The sequence below is a fragment of the Populus trichocarpa genome, chromosome 6, assembly GCF_000002775.5.
Source record: "Populus trichocarpa isolate Nisqually-1 chromosome 6, P.trichocarpa_v4.1, whole genome shotgun sequence".
NCBI lineage: Eukaryota > Viridiplantae > Streptophyta > Magnoliopsida > Malpighiales > Salicaceae > Populus > Populus trichocarpa.
Window position 1 is genome coordinate 24861657 of NC_037290.2, and position 17581 is coordinate 24879237.

Here is a 17581-nt window from a genome sequence, read left to right on the forward strand (position 1 = left end):
TCTGGTTAGAAAGAGTGGTTTATGTGCCGTTAAGTTAATTGCAGAGCACCCTCTTCTTGTAAATTGTTACTGCTAAATGCACTCAGAGTGTTCACCTCATCAAATACAACTTTGCTATATTCTATTGAAAAACAGGCCTTGTTTGTTTACATAGATATATGAATCTATACACAGTGTTCTGAAAAAACAAAAAAGGATTTGACTTGAGAAATAAAGAAAGAGCATGAGAACCCAAGACTTTTCTGCTGCAGAGAATGAAGTTTGTCTTAATCATGAGGAGCACGACATCAATCAACTGACAAAGGAGCACTTGCAAAGAAAGGCATATGTTTCTTTTGAAGCTCTTCACTTTCCTCTGCACTTGCTGTCATTGGATCAAAAAGTTTACGATCAGGAAGAGCTAAGCCTTGCTTGATTCGACCCACTCTCTGCAAATGCAGGACTTGTTTCGCAGTGACTGTTACCCTAATGCGCTGATATTCTTCAAGAGCTGAAGGTATGTTTTCTGCTCCCCACTTCTCAATACATTTGCCTAGAACGGCTGCATCCAAAGTTGACATGTTTGTACTTCTGACTCCAAGAGGAGTTGTAGGGTGAGAAGCATCTCCAATCAATACCACGTTGTCCCAAAAGATTTGCTCAAGAGGATCACAATCATATATGATATTTATGAAAGGCTCCTTTGTTTCTCTCGTGACTCTCACCAATTCAGGACCCCAAACTTTCTCTGCTTCTTGGTACATATTTTCTATCATGTCACTACTTACTTTCATGGTCACAGAATTTCCCTGAAAAAGCTTCGAAGTTATTATATCAGCTCTAGCCTCTAGCTGGTTTAACTGCTGCAGATCATTACGACGAGTTTCAATATATCATCCCATTGTTAATGTTTCTTAGCACTCCTTATCCTTTAGAAACTGAGGTCTAATGATCCCTAATCTATCTTCAAACTATAACCTTTTCGCAGCTTGAAACTTGGACTGTGGCCGGTTAAAAAGAATTAAATTTATGAAGTTTAGGACATGGAAATCTAAAGAATAGGGTAAGAGCAGACAATCACCTTCTGTCCAGGCTCAGGTTGATGGACATACCACATCCAATTGAGCCTTTTGTTAAGGAGTTCATAATGCCCAGTGTGACTTCCAGTGTTTAGATCGAAGTATAGGCATTTTCCAGGATCTGCGTACGCTCTTTGGATGCCCAAGATAGATTCTGAATTCCCATTTCCTGAAAAGTCAAGAACTCCTCTCCAGGCACAGCAACCTGAATACCTGCAGAACAAGTAATGCTTACCATTAACTGGTCTGAATCATATCAGCAAAACATTATCATGAAATGCAAAAGGTTCATAGTAATCTCAATAAGCCTCAATTTGAGATCAGGTAGAAATGTCTTCCGAATTGAAGAGAGGCATCCATCTGCTGCAACAAGCCAGTCCCCATTTATCTCAATAATCTCTTCAGTTTGAAGAACTTTAGCCTCAACTTTAACCGAGGTTTTGTCTTCAGAAGTGCTGAAGCAAAGGTACAAACGACCCCACAAGAACACTTCTTCTGGCAGTGCCTTGTATAAAAGACCATGAAGATCAGCCCAATGTGCAGCTCTGAAATTGAAATTCTCATCCCTTGTCAGAATCCTGCTGACTTCCTTTTCTCCATCTGGTGCATGGTTCTGTAAGGAAAAAAAAATTCCAAGAAGGAAAATTGAGGTGGCTTCCCTCTTGCTCTAAACATAATAATTTGATCCAGTTGCTTTACATAAGGTCAAGTAAGGCAGGCAACGCGGTGTCTACTTCAAAGCTAAATGGCAATATTGCTTGATTACTGAAAAGAATCAAATGGTTGCCTATGTCTACTCGTTAGAGTCGTCACTAATTTTTTATTTTTTCCCCCCTTTGGACTCGCATGCTTGTCTCATCCTATGGATACTTCAGTGTTTTCTACTATTTTGTAATTTTTGCGTATGTTCTGTGAGAAAATATTTTTTACTCTCTTGAAACCTATAGATAGGGGGGGGGGGGGTTTAAAATATTTGGATATATTATTAATGATATTCATTGTTAAAAATAAAAATTGAAGAAAGTGTTTTTTTAATTATGAATATAATTTCAAATTATTAATATTAACTAGTTTAGCTCATTTGAAACAATTTTTTATGAAATTTCCTAATTATATAAAAAATCAGGAAGATTAAAGAAAAATAAAAGATTGCTTTCTTGTAAAATCCAAAAATTCAATCAATCTATCAACAAATCCAAAAAAACAAAAATAACAAGACATTGTTATAAGATGCAACTCAGCCTTTAACCTGACCCAATGCTCGGATCTCTGTTTAGATAGATTAACCCATGAGTTGATGAGTTGATTTGAGCGTTTGATTTTCTTTTTAAAAAAATTCAAAATAATATTGTTTTATTTTTTTATTTATTAAAAAATATCAAAATAATATTATTTTGATAAAAAAATTAGTTTGATACGAAACCTAATCTAGGTTAAGATCTGATTCGGTGGGTCTTGAGTTTTCTTACCAGACCGAACCGGATTTTATAATTATGCTTATATAAATGACATCATTACTCTCGAATTAGTTTTCGTACATCAAAACTCCAATGTAAATTAAGATTTAATGTATGTTTGATATTGTGGTAGATTCTATAGTTGTAATTTAATAAAAAAAAAATTAGGTTTAAGAAAAACATTTTTAGCTGAGATTTTTAAAATTAAATCTTAAAAAATATATATTTAGTTAAAATTGTTGGAAGATTAATTTTTGTAAGCAAAATAAATAAAAATATATATTATTTTAGCTTTTATAAAATTAAGAATTGAAAATCAGAAGCTATAATAATTAAAAACTATAAGTCCAGTGCAAAAATCAAAATCTATTTAACTAATTAAATAATATTTTTTATATGACGGGCAAAAAAACAGAAGCTATCGGTGCCTCGGTGATCTCAATAGATAGAAAAGCCCAATACATTTTGAAAGCCCAACAGAAAAACTGAAACTTAAATCATTTTTTGTATTGGATCTTAGAGTTAGAATGAAGCCCACTGGACCTTCAGAATTTTCTTACTAACCAAACAGAAACTTCAGAGAATCAACTAGAAAACCACAGCTTGTCAAGAAGAAAGACAAAACCCCAATTCACAAGCAGCCTTATATACCCCATATTTCAAATCTTTGTGGTTTTGTCCTTTGGGTTTGGTTAGAAATCTAAAATGGGGGCAGGGCGTGAAGTATCAATATCCCTAGATGGAGTAAGAGACAAGAACGTGATGCAGCTTAAGAAACTAAACACTGCTCTCTTCCCTGTTCGTTATAATGACAAATACTACGCCGATGCCCTCGCTTCTGGCGATTTCACCAAGCTAGGTTTATATACCCCTCTCTTTCTCTTTTTCTATATATATGTGTGTGTGTGTCTTTTCTGTTTTTTATTTTCTGTTTGTTTTTTTTTTTTTTGGTTTTTGATTATTGATATTGATTTTGTGAAATGGGTTATTGGGTTTTTTGTGTTTTGGTTTTTCTTTATTGGGTTTGTTGTTTTGTTCTTTGTTTTGGATTTTCTTGTTGATTTTTTGGGTGTTTCTGGGATTTTTCTCAGTTTGTAAAAGTGTTTTTGCTCCTTAAAATGTTGTATGAAAGCCGAATTCTAATTAACTGGTCTAGGTTGTGATTACTTAGTGTTGGATTTAAGAGTACAAAGTGCTGATTCTTTGAGTTTCTGCTTTTGTCAATAACGGGAGGTTCCGAGTAATCTAACGCCTGGTGTTGGTGTTTGTTCTAGTTCTAGTTAAATGTTTTTGATTATTTGATAGCGCTGACCATGTTAATGTATGTGAAATGCGAATGAAAAAATGAAAGAAACAACCCAACACGAGTGACCTACGTGTTTGATATTTGTTCACTTTCAATTTCCGTCATGGGTTATTTTCTCCATGAACTCATAGAAGGCCATTTAGTTTCTTTATACCAATTTGGCATGAGTCTGACGTGTAACTTTAGGCTTTCTTTGGGTTCTTTAATGACTCAACTTTCCTTTCTTTTTGCAATGTTTTGGTGATTGTTGTATAATGTGTTGATTCCATTCTTCTATTCATTTATGGGTTTTATAAGTTCAGTAAAATGTTTTTTAGTCCTTTTCCATTTTTTTGTGGATAGCTGCTTATCATCTCAAGATCCTAATTGTTGATAAGCTCATTTGACAAGCATTTATTTTCTATTGTAGAGCATTTCAAACTCTTTCCCAATGATTGTTTTAAATTTATACCCATTTCCTTTGGGGCAAAATGTTTATATTTAGGATTGACATTTCAGCTTTGTTAAATACAAATGAACAAGTCTTGTAGTTTTGATTACTTCTTAATTTGATCATCTGATATCATGATTTTTAACAAATATCTTGAATGGTGTATATTCCTGAATTTCATTGATTGTATTAACAAGTCTGTTTTATCTTGCCTTTTAGTTTCTTGCTATGCTGATGTTTTCAATAGATCATGAATTTATGGATTTCAGTGCGCACGGAACGATTCCTGATTTTGTGAATTTCATTGCCTTTAAGTGGGAGATAATTGTGTGCCAAGAGGTTTTCACGTATTGTGAAAATCCCAAACTGCAAGCTTTTAGTATCAGTTGGAAAAGTTGTGTATTCTGTCTATCAAGATGCTTTTTGAAGCCATTGGTTTCTTAGCGGATTGATGACTATTGAGCAATATGATGTTATTTAATAATGTAGTTTGAGCACTTCCAAATATGTTTTTCTTGGATTTATGTTCTGAAATATATAGAACATGTCTTTCTGTTATGGATCCATCGTGGAGATCTAAGTGCACTATAGAATAAACATTGCAGTGCTTGTAATTAATTGTTCCTCCATTTTTTAAGACATGTACCACACAGATGAGTGAAAATGTGATATACACATAATTTAAAGATACATGAAGTGTGGCAATGTTCACGTCATCTCAATACATAATGCTGGAGGGCAACATTTCATGAAAAGTCAATTGTATTAAACTTTGTTTTTTTTTCCAGCATATTACAGTGACATCTGTGTCGGTTCAATTGCTTGCCGACTGGAGAAGAAAGAAGGTGGAGGTCTACGTGTTTACATCATGACATTAGGTGTTTTAGCACCATATCGCGGCCTAGGCATTGGTGAGCAAATCACCTATCTTCCTCCTATGGTAGAAATCATGCTTTTTGATTATGCACTTGATTCAGATACACAAACCATCTTTGTTAATTCAGAGAATGAGCGATGCTCAAATAAAAGTGCATAAAGAAAAGGCAGAAATCTACTCCTCGAACCTGAACCAGTTATTGCTAAACACATTTTTAACTTCCTTTATTTGTTTGCTGTCTGCCTCCTTGTTTCTTATTTCCTACTGGCCTAATAGGTATTGCAAATTGTTAGCTGTGGAGTCACTATATAAAATAAGAATCGTGAAGTATCGTGAACTCTATTGCACTTTACAATTATGAACGGTTGAAATCCCTTTGCTAAAAAGTAAAAAGTCCTCTGGTTTTTGGATTTATTCCTCTGAAATCAGAACAGAAAGCAAAGATTTTTGAAAGAAAGATTTGGCATGTGCTTTTACTGATCGAATTTGTGTGATTGCGCAGGTACAAAGTTGTTGAATCATGTTATTGATCTCTGCTCAAAGCAACATATTTCTGAGATGTACTTGCACGTGCAGACAAACAATGAAGATGCTATCAGCTTTTACAAGAAATTTGGATTTGAAATCACAGATACCATCCAGAACTATTACACGAACATTACCCCGCCTGACTGCTATCTTCTTACAAAATTCATCACTGAGACAAAGAATTAAAAGAGCTAGTAGTTAAGTTGGGAGTCCACTTTTTGCCTATTTACCGAGCTTTACCTTGGTTTAGTTGTACTATCAATATCAGATACTGATATTGAGGTTCTATAGATACTATTGATGAAATGATGGGTTAAAAGATCACCTGCTAAATTCGTGGATCAAGTGAGTTGTTATGGTTCTAAGCAGTTGCACAAACATTTTTGTAGTCCTGTTTTTCTTTGAGGTACTCAGAAGGGTCTGGCTGTTTTATAAGATTCTGTTTGCTGTCTTTCAGACGGATCAGAGAACCAATTAGCAATCTTGTGATCTCATACTGTGCATGAAGCAGGACCAATTTCTTTGGGTGTTCATTTTGAAACCCAAATCATCTGAAAATTAGCAAGACAATTATATAAGCAAGGCGTTGTTGACAATGAATGCTTTTTGCTTGGAGATATTATCAAAATTCCTGTACACCCATCATCTTTTTTTACAATCGCTGATCTGAAGGCTCTGAATGTTACGGCTATGCCAGTCCCCTTTCATATATTCAACAGCCATGTATAGCTTGCAATCAACTTCGATCTGTGCTTGCTCAAAAAGTCAGACAAGGTCCAGGCATTGCATTTCTTTATATAATTCATAGAAGAGTTTATGCAAGGTAGACAAGTTTCAGGTATTGCATAGCTTCACATGATTCGATAGAAGAGTTTGAGAAGCTTTATGATGTATCCACTGTAACTATTGGGAAATTCATATCCAGGTAGAACAATATTATGATATCCAGGTAGAACAATATTATGAGCTGGAGTTGGATAACAATGTAGATGCAACCAAACATCATTTTCTCTCGCCCCCATTTATCTCTCTTTCCTTCCTTTTATGTCATAATTACTGGTAGTTACAGGCTACACCGGTTGGCCTTTTTATGTAGAGTTCCATACTAGAGCCAGGCTTGGCCAGGTGTATTAGACCCAAGTACGGACATGCATGGAGAAGCAACCAAGGAGTACATTTATCTTTTATTCTGAAGAGCTTTTATATACAGCTTTCATTTACAGAAGTCTGACAGTAATTGATTATAATATATGTACATTGTTCCGGGGTTTGAGAGCAGGCAAATTATGCCATGCTTCATTATCAGGGAAAGCAGAATTTTCATCAGTCAAGCCATACTGTATCAGTGTTTGATGTTTAGTAGGCCAAACCACCAGCAAAAGCATCTCCATCATGAAGAAGAGACTCTGTCAACCAATAACCATCCCATGAACCACCGACTCTCTGCCACGCCGCCACGACATATTAGAAGAGGTGATATGACTATGGAGAGTGCATTAAAGCTCTACATTATTATCATTCTAAAGTAAAATGACTGAATGAAACCACTAATCTTAAACCCCACACAGTTTCGCAGAAGGCTAGCTAGCAAGCAAGATGGGCAAGTATCATGGTTTCCAATAAGCTAGACCTCCTAAGACTTTTGCATCAATATGATGGAGGTCACTGGATTACCAGTCAGCCTGATGACCAGTCCTCGAAAAGAGCATGGCTTCCAAACAAGAGAGTCAGATCTAAGAATTCAAATAATTACAGTTTTTGGATCTGCAACTTGATTGAGTGAGCATAACATCAAAAAACTTGCATTTGACTGTAAAAACAAGTCTGAAGCGAACAGTATGATAATGCATATCGATGACTCTAAAGGCTCGCTGACTATCTATAGTAAAATCATCCAAAATTGTTTTTGAAACAACTACTGATAGAGTACCATCCTAAGTCAACGCAATCTTATATGGAAACATCGTAAAAGATAACCATGACCATGATTTATCTATACAGGTGAGACGAGTCTGCAAAAGGTACAGCTACCTGAACCATGGTAAATTGAAATATTTCTTCCTCCTCAGGGCGATTCCCCCGAATCCATATCCTCTGTTTGAATCGATTCTGTTCCATCCATAACACCCAAACAAATAACATATACAGCAGAAGAGAGAGGATTTATTATATTTAGAAGAATCTATGACTCATAATTTGACAAAAATCCTCTTTGGCCAGCACATATGCATCCATTAGTGAACTCACTCAAACTCATTTGCTTGTCAAGCAACAAACAAAATGAACTACTAACAGAATCAAAACATGTCTTAACTCTACCTCTTTCACGAACAAACTGCTCAAGATCTTCCTCTCCTTGTGACCAAGCAACACTCGATATGTCGAATGGTGAAAAATCCTCCTAAACCTTTCAAACTGCAATGAAATTAGGTCGGCCAACCCAAAAAAGAGGTATTAATTAACACATATAACACACAAACACAAGAAGATATAACAGAATCATGAGTAGAATTCAATGGTACAAACACACAGACTAAGATATTAAAGGGTTCTAAACAGAATTCACTGACCTGCCCTAAATCAAAAAATGGCCCAAAATAAGTAGACCTTTCGAAAGGATCAAATCCAGCAAACTATCAACAGTAAAAACACAAGATAATTATATTAGCCACAACTCCCAACACTGCATAGTTAAACCCCAAAAAACTTCGGAAAAAAAAGAGAGACAAACAAAAACAAAAACGATAAAAATCAACATGGGCTGTGCTTAGAATTTACCCTATACATGACCTCAATCCCATAATCTTGACGAGGTTGATCATTATACTTCAATGCATCAAGCTGGCAATTAACAGCTTCTTCTGCACTAAACTATAACAAGAGTTTAACATAAATTTGATACTCTTTCGACAAAAAAAGAAGTTAACTTCTTTCATCATTTTTATGGTCAGAAAGTTACATTTAATCTTGGGCCAAATGGTTTCTTCCTTCGAGATTCAAGCCTGTAATGTATCCATCATAATTAAACCCCCCAAAAAAAGAGTTTAAAGGGAATTAAATATGATAATTCAACAAAAAAAAGAAGAAAACTTTGAGAGAGAGAGGGAGGAATTTTGCATACCAATCTGCAGAGAGAAAATCAGGGACATCAGCAGAAGCTCTAAAGCGAGAGCCCAGTTTGTAGTCTCCTCCATTGATGATGGGCTTGGTTTTAGATAGGAGAGACAGAGACTGTGGGGTTGATATAGATGAACAAAACGACATCCTTGGAACCCTGTAAGACGTCGTATGTTGTCTGTCTCTGAGCTTGTTGATTGTCTGAAAATGGAATTGTTTTTTGTGGTGTTTTTGAGGATGATGAGGTCTGATTTGATCTTCACCGTTTGATGGTTTTGATTAAAGTGAATGATAAGAACTCAATTATGATTCTCTGAGTTTGGGGACTGGATAGACCAATTTAGAAAACTATGGAGACTATAAAAACATCAATCACACACTATAAATAGGGCGACAGCTCTCCTCTGAGTCCTCTCCCTCCATACCTCCCTACAAGTCTGTTCTCCATTGTCCGCCGGCGATCAGTTCATTAAAAAAAAAAACCCTAGCAATCAGTTCATCACGTTATCGGTTTCGCCGCTTTGATGGCCGAAGAAACAGAGGAGGCGGTGAAGACGTTTGCGGATTTGGGGATATGCGAACAATTGGTGGAAGCATGTGAAAGATTAGGATGGAAAAACCCTACAAAAATTCAAGTAGAAGCCATCCCTCATGCTCTTGAAGGCAAAGACTTAATTGCTCTTGCACAAACTGGCTCTGGCAAAACAGCTGCTTTTGCTCTTCCAACTCTCCAAGCCCTTCTTCAAGCTTCAGTCACTTCTGTTCCAGTCTTCTACGCTTGCGTCCTCTCCCCTACCAGGTTATCTCCTCCATCTTCCAAGAAACAAACAAGTTTTTAACTTTTTCAGTTCTGCATTATTATTATATTTCATGTTTCTTGTAGGGAGCTGGCAATTCAGATAGCTGAACAGTTTGAAGCTTTAGGGTCCGATATCGGGTTGAGATGTGCTGTTGTAAGTTTCCAATTCCCTCTGTTTTGGGTCTTTCATGTACTTTATTGTGTTAAATTTTGTGGGGTAACTATCTTTTTTTTCTTCTCTTTTAACAGCTTGTTGGAGGGGTGGATATGGGGCTACAGACAATTGCCCTTGCAAAGCGGCCTCATATTGTTGTAAGTGTTTATTTTGCAGGCATGATAATACTTTTGACTTTTCTTAAGTTGCAAAAGGAGAGGTTGGCTTGTTTGTATGAGATTGGTGCCCAGTAAAAGGAGCTAAGATTTGAGAATGCTTCAGTTTTGAATTCTGAACTGAGAAAGAGTGATTTTATGAGTTTCCCATGCTTATGGCAATCATTTAAATACATTACTGTTCTCTGCTTGAGTTTTAAATTATTAAACTATAGTGCTGTTTTTTTATAATAAGTGAACACATGGCCAATGGCTAACATTCTGTTTGTTTCAGGGTGACGTGAAGGCATGGGGATAGTGCGGTCATGTGCTTGTTATATTTTCTTCGCACGTTTCTTTTTTTATGCTTAAAAAACTTGATTTTTAGTTAAGGCATGTTTGATTTTTAAACAGCTTGCAAACTTTAATCTCTCTCTCTCTCTCTCTCTCTCTCTCTCTAAATATAAATAGACACACCTACGCATAGTTAGCAAGTTATTGTACCATGACTGTGCTTGTCTCTGTTCAAATGATTATTTGTGCATGGAAACTCTAAATTTCTAGTGTTTCTTGAATGCAAGTGAAAATGGAATTGCTGATGGTGCATTTTATGAATTGAGTGATGTACATCTTTTGTAGGTTGGTACACCAGGTCGCCTTTTGGATCATTTGTCAAATACGAAAGGATTTTCTCTCCGTACACTGAAATACCTGGTATGATCTCTGTAATATTATGGTGCTCAAATTAGTTTCTCAAGAAACTATGCTCACATTCAGCTATTCTCCAATTGATTCTGTACATTGCAACTGCTACATACATAGTTATGCATGTGTACTAACATGCATTGGAAAAATGTTTATGCATCTAGGTTTATTTTTGGCATCAATCATGCTTCATGAGATGCATGTTAGTTTCCTTCATATTTTAATTTCTTGAATGAAATATACTGAATCGAGATCCATACAGAAGCATAACTATGTTACTAATATCTTCAGCAAAGCTAAATAAGTTAATGGGTGGAAAAACTTTACCACCCTGCTGCTTTGATTCGAAAGTAAATCTTAAAAAGAGAGAGAGCCTCAAGGTTTACAGCCTTCAAGCTAGACCAAAATAGCTCATAATTAAGAAGTCTTAAGTATTACATGAATATGTCCTCCTTTTGTAGTCTTCTAAACTGAGTAGGAAATACAAATTCAAATAGGAATAAAAACTTTTAATACCTAAATAAAAGTAAGAGTAAAATGTACCAGGGCCCTTTACTATTAGTCAAAGCACAAAGAGGCCCTGAACAAATATTTCTGTGCATAGGGAGTAGATACTAGTCCTTCTGTCAAATGGAGTCAGGTTTCCTTCCAATTTGGTTTAAATAAAATCAAATGTCTAGCACATGGCACCCTAGTCCACTTAAAGACGGATCCAATTGGTGTTGAATAATTTGTTTAGGGACTATCTGTGCTTTGACCGATTGTATAGGGGGCTTGACACTTTGTACTTTAAAAAAATTGGATGGAAACCTAACTTCACTTGACAGGAGTAGTAGTAGTTTTTATCCCTATTTTTGTTCAGGGGCTTTTAGTGCTGAACAATTTGTTTAGGGACTCTTGGTGCTTTGATCAATAATACAGGAGGTCATGGTACATTTTACTCCAATAGTAATACACCATGGACACTCTGATATGCTTCAATAGTATCTCCCTTTGTCTGTCATTTTTTAGTCCAATCATGCAACTTACGAGGCAAGAGGTAAATTACTTTGAAGACTCATTGGCTAAGCAAGGAGTGGAAATAGATGGTCATCTCACTTGCATGGTCGTGACTTTCGTTCCATTTTCCTTCAACCTTTCGATCCTGCTCTTTGTATTTCTGTTCCAGTTTCGTAGTGCCATCCACTTCATGGCTTGGTTGCTGGTCTTTCTCTAATCAGTAACGTATAACCTTGCACTCATCTGTCATCAAACAAAACAAAAAATAAATAAAAATATATACTATGATTAGTAAATGTTGTAAGACTCCCAGGTAAACTAGAATTCCTTTATAAACAACTTTTTTATGGAAAAAAAAATAGAATTAAAGAATTCCTATTTCTCTTTTTTCTTGGTTGCATCAGTTAGTGTCTCCATTTTAGCAAAACCTTGAGAAGGGTGATGATAGTTTGTGATAGACTCATGTGACAGCGCTGCTTCCAGTTCATGCCTTGATGTATTGGAAGTGTTAATCTGTCTAAAAATGCTAAAAGTGAAAATGTTCATGTTACCTATTATCCTTGGTAGCTTGAGTGCTAATTTCTTTTTATGTGTTGTGTGCCACATTTGACAGATCTTGGATGAGGCAGACAGGTTGCTAAATGAAGAGTTTGAGAAATCACTGGATGAAATTCTAACTGTTATTCCACGGGATCGGAAAACATATTTGTTTTCTGCAACTATGACAAAGAAGGTTGAGCCATATGCATTGAAATGATAATAGACATTTAAATCTGCATGGTGTTTTTGTTTCCCATGAAGTATGAATGGATTCCTTGCAAATGAATGAAATAAGATTGATAATTTTCTAGAAACTATTAAAAGCTGATTACTGTAGTTTAGTATGGTTGTAAAAGGCAGAAATTCAATATCTCTCTGTAAAGATGACTCTCAAGCTGGATTTTCATGCTGGCACATGTAGGCGCCTGGCTGGACAATAAGCATGAGTTTTCATAAATAATTGTGGCTGATATCTTTATCTGGAATTTTGAATTGTTAAATGACTTCCAAATATTTGCAATGAAATAAATATAGATTGTTTGTAGAAGAAAAGAGTTGTTTTACAGTTAGAAATGAAATTATATTTACCGTACATTCTAATGCTAGAAACTGAGGCCTGTTCTGTAGAGGTTGAAAGGAAAATGAAGAAAAGATAAATTAGATGGCATTCAACAATTGAACAAATTGTTCTCTTGGTTTTCAGGTTCGAAAGCTCCAAAGGGCTTGTTTAAGAAATCCTGTGAAGGTGAGGCGATACGATTTCATCTGTTGTATTTATTCTTTGCCTTTTTTTGGCCTAACTGTTAACACAAATTGCAATTTCAATCATTTCAGATAGAAGTGGCATCCAAATATTCTGTTGTCGAGACATTGAGGCAGCAACTTCTCTTTTGTCCTGCTAAGTACAAGGTTTCTTCTTTCCCTATTGGTGCATATCTTTGAAAATATTTTACAAAAGGACTGGGTGTTGAAGTATACAAGTATGTAATGGTGATTGGCAGAACAAAAAGGGAAATCCAAAATTGATTATACTGATAGGGGAATTTATTCTAAGCAAACATGTAATTTTGGAATGAACCTTAAAATTGTATTTATACAAGGCAGCTGATGAAAACCAGGTTAATGGTTTTGAAAAGTGTGTGTGGATCTTGTCATTCATGTTTTATTAAGTTTGTCTTCTATAAAGGAGGTAATGCTCTTTTCTCAATATCCATAATGAGGGTGAACACACATCTTGTTGCTCTTTCCCATTCTTATCCATGTCCTTTACTGCAAGATCTGATTCTAGTATGTGGTCTTCTGATCAGTCAATTGATTTATCTTCTAAACCTTTCTTCCATATCCTTCCATAACTACAAAAACTAATTTCCTTAACATTGTTCTTGAACCTCAAATGCTCTATCTGATAGTAGAATATGATCTTCTGACCGGTTGGGAGAATTTTTTTGAAAATCCTTTCTTCTGCATCCTTCCCCAGCCCCAGATGCTCTACTTATCCTGTAGATGATTTATCCAGAAATCTAAGGTGACTTCCAAAGTTGACATTTTAGTTTAGTGTTCATCACAAAATTAATACTACAAAATTTGCTGCAGCTTAGATTTCCTGACAAGGCTTTGCATTGTCATTATTCTCCTTGGTATTCTGGTACATTCTTCTCTTTCTAAAAGTGGTTGTTTCCTAGGACCCTATAAAAGAACAAACCAGGCTCATTAGTGTGTCTGTTCTCGAATTTATCTTGCACACTTAATTTTGTGTGATAAACTAGAGGTGAACTTTTATTTCTTTCTGATCAGCTAGGGGAACGTTTCAGGATCTGATTACACATTTTGATTTTCTGTTAAACATAGGTAATGAAGCATCTTATATGGTGTAAAATAGTCAATGAAGAAATAATCCTCATCTTAGTAATTGTGTTTTTTAAAATAGTCAATTGCAAAATTCTTTTGTGGTTTATTTATCGTGAGATTGAATCTTTCAATCTGTAATGGACGAATGCTTTTAAGCTATGTGAGGTCAATGAAAAGTTTCCATCCAAGTACTGTACCATGAACGTAAAGCACACAGCAGAACTGATAGAAAAGAGTATTGCTTAATCCCATTATCTTGATCGAGCAAGTCTCGCATGTTTCAGATCTGTCTTATCAAGCATTCACTGTAGTGGTGATAAAGAAAAAATACGTAATGGGACTCCAGGTCTGTTATGCATATAACAATAGAGATAGTAATTGTTGGGTCTTGTGCTCCAATAAAGCTCAACAAGAAGACACTGCTTCCATTCCTTTTCCTTTCGCAGTTAATGTCTCTCTTAGGCTGATTTGCATCATTTATGCCTGCAGGAATGCTATCTTGTACATGCTCTGACTCTGAAATCTGGAGCTTCTACCATGGTTTTCACACGGACATGTGATGCAACTCATTTTTTGGCTTTGGTTCTTCGAAATCTTGGTCTAAGGGCCATCCCCATTAATGGCCACATGAGTCAGGTAAAACTTATTTAATTGAAGTTTTTTTTTTCTTGATTTTGCTTTATATTTTTTTTATTATCGTTTTCTTTCGATCTTCTTGCTTTTGTTGCCTCAGTTTTATTGTTTGTTAGAAATTGTCTCTCACTTTGTCAGTGGAATATTTTCTTACAGTCTAAGAGGCTTGGAGCCTTGAACAAGTTCAAAGCTGGCGAGTGCAATATTCTCATATGCACTGATGTTGCAAGTAGAGGACTTGATATTCCATCTGTGGATATGGTTGTTAATTATGATATCCCCACCAACTCTAAGGTAGCCTACTATTTTCCTGTGTCTTCATGCTGGAGTAGACCAAGGATACCATAATTTGAACCTTCTTCTTACCTTTGTCAGAGTCTTAAGTACTCTTGCCTGACTGTAGTTGATGATTCTTTTCTGTCTAATTTGTCAATTTTCCTATCGGTTAGTGCTATGCCCTAGATAAATTGGAGGCTGACTAATTGGGAAACAAGAATTAGGTTTAATATTTCAGTCTTGGAGTGGCCCTAGATTGCTACAGTAAAACAATTTAGCCTGTTTTTATTGCATGAGAGATGGCCCAAAAATCCATAATCCAGAAGTAGAATACGTGTATATTCATTTGTACACATATACGTTGCCTTTTCCTCTTTCTGAGAAATCTGGATTAATTTCTACAACTTCGAAACTGAGTGTGTCATTCTCAATGCTTTATTTACATAAATGAAAAATTACTCCCAAAGGAGAGGAAGGGGTGCTGCCTTGGATCTCAGAGCTGCATGTGCTTATTTTTCTCTCTCATGTGGAGTTTTGAACTGTGGTTAATTGTTTCTCCTTTTCTTATCCTGGTATTTTACCCTGCATTCTCACCTCTTCGTCCAACATTCTTGCAATTCCTAGTTTGAAATTATAAGTATGAACTTGGAAATTACACTATATATGCCAAACATTGCTGTTCCTTTAGATGACAAGGAACTTGTTTGGTTGTGTGAGGGTATTTTGCTTATTTTAACTTTTCCTCATCTGATTTTCTGTGGTTTGCAGGATTATATTCATCGTGTTGGGAGAACTGCTCGTGCAGGAAGATCTGGGTTGGCAATATCACTAGTTAATCAAAATGAAATTGGGTGGTTTAAACAAATAGAGAATCTCATTGGTGGGTTGAACATTCACTGAGGCTCTTGAAAGCAGTGTGTTTTATGTACTGAGCTGTATACTATGTTTCAGGTATTAGGATGTCGGATATTCGACCTCATCAAGAGGAAATCATGCTATTGCTGGAGCGTGTCACAGAAGCCAAAAGAATTTCACAGAAGGTATTTAAAATATCATTATAAGATTTATCTTTGTTATACTAGATGTGGAAAGTAAAAAAGATGAAAGATAAGCCTGCAATGGTAATGGAGTTGCTGGTATTGTTTCAAAAGTTCTTCATTTGTCAGCATCTACTTTATTGGAGGTTCAAATGCTGCCGTCAGGCTTTCTGGTAGCTACTTAGGTGTTCATATGTAGTATAAACTTCAAAATGGTCAAACCACCACTCAAATCCAGTCAAGAACCAATAGAGGAGATCAAAAACCTATTTTGAAGTTGGATTTTTCCGAAGTTGTACTTTCAGATAATTCTAAGAATTTTTTTTAGTTACAGAACACATTACGTTTGTTTGGTTGTTAAATGATAAAAACTCCTACAATTGACACAAATTTTACACCTTCCTTGTATATTTATCCTCTAAAATTTTAAGTCTCTAATCTTCAAGTATTTATTTTACATAATTAATGCAACAACTAGCTCAGCCTCAATTCAACCATAGTTGATCTTTGGGTCCTTAACCCGTTCCTGGTTTGATCAACCAGTCGGCTATGACACACACAAAAAAAAAAGTACGGTTATTGTTATTCGTTTTGTCCTCTATGTAAAAAATCCTGTAATTTTCATATATTTAACCGAATTCCTCAATTTAACCCTGGTTGAACTTCTGATTCAGATCTTGTCTCTTTGGTTCGCTAGTCTGTCATAAAACACCAATTATTGTTACAAATCTTGTCATTGGCTTTGTTAATTATCTTATTTTGGTTGCTGTATCATGTTCTGAATTTCTGGTCACGATCTGTTGTTTAACTTCCATAGCAAATTAAAGAACCTGGAGGTAAGAAAAGGAAGGGCAGAGGAGACGAGGACGAGGAAGAAATTGATAGATACATAAGCAAGAAAGATGGAAGATTCAAGAAGAAGAACAAAAGATGATACCAGCAGCTTCTCAGTTCAAGTGTTTCTAACATGCTAGAATATTTATGCAATTTTTGGAGCATAACATCCATACATGAAACCCTGATAATCCACTGATGGAGCAAACCGAGAGTTCTACTGGTTCAAGGCTTTTCTCTTGTTTTTCCTTTTAGATGATACCTGATTATCCTTTTAGGTATTGATTTTGCAATGAGAATTTAAAAAATATTCTTTGAAGGGATCTCGGTCGGGTTAACCAAGCCGTCCTGGGTTAGATCCCAGGTTAGCGGGTTACTTTATCAGCCTGCTTCTTGAGTTTTGGCAACCATGTCACAACTGGTCAGCAAAGAATGATTACAGGCAATTAATTTCAGGCAAACAGCTCATTGCTCCCTGTTTCTTGTCTGCTAGCTAAGCCATTCTCCCTTTGCCGCACAAAGGCACGTAGCTGATGACCTGACCGACCTGACCTTGAGTGAGGATTAACTCTTAAAGTAACATCGTTTAAAAACCAAGAGTGTTAAGTAAAATTATATATATATATATATATATATATATATATATATATATATATATAAACCCAAAATCCATTAATTTAGAAAAGAAATATTTTTAAAAAATACATAATTTTAGAGTTTTAAAACTTTTTTTATTAATTTAAGTTAATAGTGATTATTTTTTAAAATATTTTTTTGTTTGGAAATAAATTTAAATTTTATTTTTATTTTTTATATTAATATATCAAA

General features: G+C 35.4%; 4 protein-coding genes across 5 annotated transcripts; 2 read left to right on the plus strand and 2 right to left on the minus strand.

Moving 5' to 3' along the window:
- Window positions 1-101: 101 nt before the first annotated feature.
- Window positions 102-1798, minus strand: LOC7471567 (notoamide E oxidase notB'). 2 transcript variants are annotated; one of them, XM_024604781.2, is made up of 2 exons: window positions 1061-1798; window positions 102-788 (listed from the first exon to the last, which is right to left on the minus strand). In XM_024604781.2, exons 1-2 carry the CDS (start codon window positions 1094-1096, stop codon window positions 288-290), a joined length of 537 nt encoding a protein of 178 aa, XP_024460549.2. In that variant the 5' UTR covers window positions 1097-1798; the 3' UTR covers window positions 102-287. The 2 variants fall into 2 exon arrangements, with proteins under 2 accessions (XP_024460549.2, XP_024460550.2); XM_024604782.2 differs by having other exon boundaries at window positions 102-980.
- Window positions 1799-3097: 1299 nt separating this feature from the next.
- LOC7495752 (uncharacterized) lies at window positions 3098-6292 on the plus strand. The gene is made up of 3 exons (XM_002308604.4): window positions 3098-3374; window positions 5040-5162; window positions 5631-6292. The coding sequence occupies exons 1-3, from the start codon at window positions 3221-3223 to the stop codon at window positions 5840-5842; spliced, it is 489 nt and encodes a 162-aa protein (XP_002308640.1). The 5' UTR covers window positions 3098-3220; the 3' UTR covers window positions 5843-6292.
- Window positions 6293-6815: 523 nt separating this feature from the next.
- Window positions 6816-9033, minus strand: LOC7471568 (uncharacterized). The gene is made up of 7 exons (XM_002309563.4): window positions 8778-9033; window positions 8616-8658; window positions 8435-8527; window positions 8227-8289; window positions 7976-8071; window positions 7688-7765; window positions 6816-7099 (listed from the first exon to the last, which is right to left on the minus strand). The coding sequence occupies exons 1-7, from the start codon at window positions 8918-8920 to the stop codon at window positions 7013-7015; spliced, it is 603 nt and encodes a 200-aa protein (XP_002309599.1). The 5' UTR covers window positions 8921-9033; the 3' UTR covers window positions 6816-7012.
- Window positions 9034-9297: 264 nt separating this feature from the next.
- LOC7495753 (DEAD-box ATP-dependent RNA helicase 10) lies at window positions 9298-17072 on the plus strand. Its single transcript, XM_002308605.4, has 12 exons — window positions 9298-9572; window positions 9657-9726; window positions 9822-9884; window positions 10521-10595; window positions 12199-12318; window positions 12829-12870; window positions 12960-13034; window positions 14463-14609; window positions 14763-14900; window positions 15651-15762; window positions 15834-15922; window positions 16737-17072. Exons 1-12 carry the CDS (start codon window positions 9298-9300, stop codon window positions 16851-16853), a joined length of 1323 nt encoding a protein of 440 aa, XP_002308641.3. The 3' UTR covers window positions 16854-17072.
- The last annotated feature ends 509 nt before the right edge of the window (window positions 17073-17581 follow it).

What these genes read in the sequence shown, in the direction of transcription:
- LOC7471568 (XM_002309563.4), bottom strand. Translation starts at nt 8,920, where the DNA reads ATGTCGTTTTGTTCATCTATATCAACCCCACAGTCTCTGTCTCTCCTA. An exon ending in GGATTGAGGTCATGTATAGG is followed by an intron (nt 8,290 to 8,434) that starts GTAAATTCTAAG and finishes TACTGTTGATAG; the next exon opens with TTTGCTGGATTTGATCCTTT. An exon ending in TTCAATTTACCATGGTTCAG is followed by an intron (nt 7,100 to 7,687) that starts GTAGCTGTACCT and finishes GCGGCGTGGCAG; the next exon opens with AGAGTCGGTGGTTCATGGGA.
- LOC7471567 (XM_024604781.2), bottom strand. Translation starts at nt 1,096, where the DNA reads ATGTGGTATGTCCATCAACCTGAGCCTGGACAGAAG. An exon ending in AACCTGAGCCTGGACAGAAG is followed by an intron (nt 789 to 1,060) that starts GTGATTGTCTGC and finishes AAGCTTTTTCAG; the next exon opens with GGAAATTCTGTGACCATGAA.
- LOC7495752 (XM_002308604.4), top strand. Translation starts at nt 3,221, where the DNA reads ATGGGGGCAGGGCGTGAAGTATCAATATCCCTAGATGGAGTAAGAGAC. An exon ending in TGGCGATTTCACCAAGCTAG is followed by an intron (nt 3,375 to 5,039) that starts GTTTATATACCC and finishes TTTTTTTTCCAG; the next exon opens with CATATTACAGTGACATCTGT. An exon ending in ATATCGCGGCCTAGGCATTG is followed by an intron (nt 5,163 to 5,630) that starts GTGAGCAAATCA and finishes GTGATTGCGCAG; the next exon opens with GTACAAAGTTGTTGAATCAT.
- LOC7495753 (XM_002308605.4), top strand. Translation starts at nt 9,298, where the DNA reads ATGGCCGAAGAAACAGAGGAGGCGGTGAAGACGTTTGCGGATTTGGGG. An exon ending in CAAAGCGGCCTCATATTGTT is followed by an intron (nt 9,885 to 10,520) that starts GTAAGTGTTTAT and finishes CATCTTTTGTAG; the next exon opens with GTTGGTACACCAGGTCGCCT. An exon ending in CCAAAAGAATTTCACAGAAG is followed by an intron (nt 15,923 to 16,736) that starts GTATTTAAAATA and finishes TAACTTCCATAG; the next exon opens with CAAATTAAAGAACCTGGAGG.